We start from the raw sequence: 4,444 nt of genomic DNA, 5'->3' as shown, positions 1-4,444 counted from the left end.
GTTCCAAGGAGGGAAACAGTTGTACGAGCTACTGGTGCTCGTCGAATGCGTCAGAGGCCAGCTGCGGGAGCTAGTACATCAGCTGCAGGAGCAAGTGTTGAAGAAATTGTGGATGAAAGTGATGATGAAGCTGCTGTGGGTGAGGCTAAAGCATCAACGAAGAAGGAAAAGAAACGGCAAGAGCGGGAAGCACAACGTCAGGCTGAACAAGCTGCAAGAGATATTTCAAGGTATAGTAAACAAGACATATGCAGAAATGCGGAGGAGGAAGGATGAGGAGCGTGAGGCGAAAGAGCGTATGCTGGAAAAAGAAGCAAAGGCTCGTAAGGCCAGGGAGGAGGAAGCTGCTGCATTAGAGTTTGAGAAGTGGCCGGAAAGGATATTTTTCATTTGATGCTGAAGGCACTACAGAAAGCGAAGTACAAGATAGAAAACAGGACTAGCTTTCCAATTTTGTGGAGTACATAAAGAACTACAAATGTGTTCCCTTAGAAGATCTCGCTGCAGAATTCAAGTTACGCACTCAGGAATGTATCAATCGGATTACTTCCCTGGAAAGTATGGGGCGACTTTCTGGTGTCATGGATGATAGAGGAAAATACATATACATCTCACAGGAAGAAATGAAAGCTGTTGCCGACTACATTAAGCGTGAGGGGCGGGTTAGCATATCACATCTGGCTAGTAAGTCCAACCAGTTCATTGATTTGGAGCCAAAAGCCCAGTTTGTTGAGGAAATCGGTAATGTGGAGGAGATTACTGTATCTTGATTCAAGCGAATCTATGTCATAGATATACGTACAGTAGGCAACTAAATGCATAATGAAAAGTAAAGAGGTTTTATTCAAAAAAAAGAAAAAAAAAAAAGAAAGAATGATAAAGATGTTAAGAAAATCAAACGATAGTAATGCCTTTTTTAATTACTTATTTACCATAATTTTGAGCATTAATTAAAGAATATTGACTATAATTAAGGCCTTATATTTTTATATGGAATAAATCTTCATTAATATTTATTAATTGGGGCCTTAGGTGGGCCAAGGTTCCTAATTATTTACGGAATCAAAATCATAATTGATTTTAAGGTTAAATTTACATTACTCCCTTAAAGTTTTGGAATTTTTCAATTCGAATCTCAATGTTTAAAAATTGGCAATGTATCCCCCTAATGTTTCAAAAATTTTCAATTCAGACTCCCCGTTACTTATTTCCGTCTAATTGAACCAAATTTTTTTTTAAAAAAAAAACAAAAGCATTGACGGTAATTATGTAATTTTATAGATTTCCGTCTAATTTGACTGAAATTAGTAACGTAACGTCTGAATTGAAAATTTTTGAAACATTAGGGGGTACATTGCTAATTTTTAAACATTGAGATTTAAATTGAAAAACCCTTGAAACTTCCAAGATAAAGTGAATTTAACCCTTGCTTTTAAGTATAATTTTTATTCATTGATATTAGCTGGTATAATGGTATACCTAAAAATAAAGTCGGTGTATATATTTCATAAATTAGATATTAGTAGGCACGGTGAAGTCGCTTCTCTATTACGTTATTTTGTTGCTCAGTTTTTTGATCAACTTTTCACTAAACATGGGAGAAGGTAATTCTGAATGATTTTTGTTGTATATTTTAAGCATAATGCATGTTTTGTATGCTGTTTTGCTCGGCATTAAGTTTTGTTGTCGACTCTCGGTTTGCATGAGACACTAAGAGCATACGTCACGTCCACGGAGGATGAGGTTCGTGTTGGTGCTCATCGAAGCACTGCACCGCATCCTCTGTGACTGTGAGCAACCATCTGGAGTGGTTGCCAAGGATTTGGGTGTCGCCGTTGGGTGTTGCGGTTTACGTGTCACACAGTGGCGCGCCGTTCGACAGTGCTAGGGAGATATGACCTCTGTTAGCGCCACTTGAGCCGTAGGTGCCACCGCATAAGGCTTGACTGTCGTGGCCCAACGATGCTTTCCGTCTTGTGAGGCGGCGAAGCAGCCCCACCGCATGAGGATGGTTGAGGATGGTCCAAGCCGCGTGACTCGTCCGTAAACGGTGGTGGCATTGACAAAAACGCTACATTCAGCGTGAGGTAGTGGCGGCACTGGTCTCTGGCTAACGAGTAGGGTTTAAAAACCCATAAGTTTAACCCAGCGACATGGAGGTGAAAATTATTCGGGTCATAAATTAGGCCTTGGCCCTTGGGTAGGGTTTCAAACCCGTTTGTCCCGGCACAGTTTAAGTGTTTTTTATTTCTAAAAAGAGTTTAACTTTAGTGAGGAGCCTCCTTAAAACACCACTTTTATAGCCCCCAATCCCTAATTGACACTTAAGCAAAAATTCAAAAAAAGCACCAAAATAACATAAGTCCTAATGCACTAGATTGCTTTGAGGAAGAAAAAAAAAAGAAGATGAAAGAACCGGTGAAGGGGTCTGGCCAGACCCCTTCGTGAACTTAGCCAGACCCACGACGTGGGTCTCGCACCTCTCTGCAAAGTCGGTTTCCGGCCTTTAGGGTGATAAAATTTTAAAAGGGTTAATCTTCCACTTCTAGGTTTTAATTTTGAATCCAAAATCAAGTTTTGAGGCATTAGAAACGGATTTTGGACATTAGAAATAGGTTTTGAGGAAGATTTTGGGCGGATTTGAGGCGGGTCAAACCTGTGGGTCATGCCCCACAGCGTGGGTCTGGTTGGACGCCAGACCCACTACGTGGGTCTCTGGCCAGACCCACATCGGGTATTTCTCAAGGGTCGTGGCATGGGTTTTCTTGGGTTTGCCGGGTATTTCTCATTTCGATTTGGTGTGGGTGAGCTCATTTTTCATTTTTTGCGTGTTTGTTAAATGGATGATGTGGCAAATGGTGATTGGGTGCTGTAAAGTGGGTGATTTGCAAACCGACCGGACCATAAGGGTTCTCTTCGAAAAAAAGTCAAAAAGTTTGGTTTTTTATTTTGTATTTTATTTATTTATTTATAAAGAGTCCATTCCATTAGGATGTGGTGGTGTAAAACCTTATTTTACGGACTTCAATAAAAGACAATAAGACATTAGGTAAAAGGGGGGGGAGGGGGATGGGTGATTTGAACTAGTGACTTCCATTTCATGAGGTGTGGTCCCTAGTCGATTGAGCTACTCCTTGGGGACAACACATGTCTTTAATTCAAATAAATCTCATGGACTTTTCTATTTGTTTTAAGCCAACGCCCACTACACACCATAGAACCCTTACCTACCTCTTAACATTGGAGTCTCTAAAACCAATCACGACGGCTCTGGTGGTTTTATTTATGAGTATTTTGTCTATAAAGAATTTTGCTAAGAGAAACAAATTATTTGGATTAGTTATTTTTTAGTGTTTCAAGTTAAGGTATTTATTTTTAGGGAAATTATATTTAAAATCCTTAGGTAAACGCGCTTTTTTTAAAAACTCCTTGGGTTTTTTTTTTTTGAAAATTTAGTCCCTGGGTCACTCGAAACTACTAGAAAACTCCCTACCGTCAATTTTTGTTAACTTCCGTTACTCTAATCAAAACTCACCGTTTTATCTGATTAAAATACTATTTTTTTTATTAATTTAATTTTAAAAAAATTAATCTTAAAAAAAAAAAAATTTACAGGCCGTGGGTGGCACCACCACTCGCCCACTCACCCCCCCCTCCCCACCTTCTATGGGTGGCTCAAGTAGTTACCCCAAACCACCCATGGGGTGGCTCGGCGAACGCCGTAACGCTCCTCTCTTCTGCTCTCTCTCTCTGGCTTCTTCTTCTTCTTCTTTCTTCTTCAAGCGCTTGTGAAATGACGAATATGCCCCCCACTCGCACCACTTGCGCCTCTCTTCTTCACGAATTGCAGATAATATGGGATGAAATTGGTGAGAGTGACAGCGAGAGGCAAAATGAAGGAGTTGGTGTTTAAGAGGCAAAATGAACTAGAAGAAATCTACCGAGGGGTTCATATGGATGTAGATAGTGATGTAGCGCGAGAGATTCTCGGGAGCCTCGTAGATTCTGGTAATGTGGATCTGTCTGATCTTCTTTCAAGCATGGATGATCAGATTGCAAAAGCCAAAGAGCAAGCTCTAAGCAGGAAGGATATCTTGGACAAGGTGGAGAAATGGAGATATGCAATTGAGGAGGAGAAGTGGCTTGAAGAATATGAAAGGGATGAAAATCGCTATAGTGCTGGAAGAGGAGCACACAAAAATCTGAAACGTGCTGAAAAAGCACGGAACCTGGTCAGCAAAATATCATCTATTTGCGAGAATTTGACTGCAAAAGTAAAAGCTTGGGAGATGGAGAAAGGAATTCCTTTCTTATATGACAAGGTTCCTGTCTTACAAAGCTTGGAAGAATATAGTGTGCTACGACAGGAAAAGGAAGAGGAAAAGCGAAAATTTCGGGAGCAGAAACGGCTGCAAGAACAATTTGCTGCTGCAGAACAAGAAGC

The 4,444-nt window shown here is 40.5% G+C and overlaps 1 protein-coding gene and 1 pseudogene across 1 annotated transcript in view; both read left to right on the top strand.

Annotated features, from left to right (window-relative positions):
* Positions 1-6: 6 nt before the first annotated feature.
* On the top strand, positions 7-792 carry LOC132172484 (DDRGK domain-containing protein 1-like; annotated as a pseudogene).
* Positions 793-3,893: 3,101 nt separating this feature from the next.
* Positions 3,894-4,444, top strand: part of LOC132170018 (65-kDa microtubule-associated protein 5-like) — a 1,459-nt gene continuing 908 nt past the window's right edge. The window contains exon 1 of the mRNA XM_059580942.1: positions 3,894-4,442. Coding sequence (XP_059436925.1) covers positions 3,894-4,442 — 549 coding nt within the window. The remainder of the gene's footprint in view (positions 4,443-4,444) is intronic.

Source organism: Corylus avellana, chromosome ca2 (assembly GCF_901000735.1).
Source record: "Corylus avellana chromosome ca2, CavTom2PMs-1.0".
NCBI lineage: Eukaryota > Viridiplantae > Streptophyta > Magnoliopsida > Fagales > Betulaceae > Corylus > Corylus avellana.
This window is presented reverse-complemented; position numbering and strand designations above follow the sequence as displayed.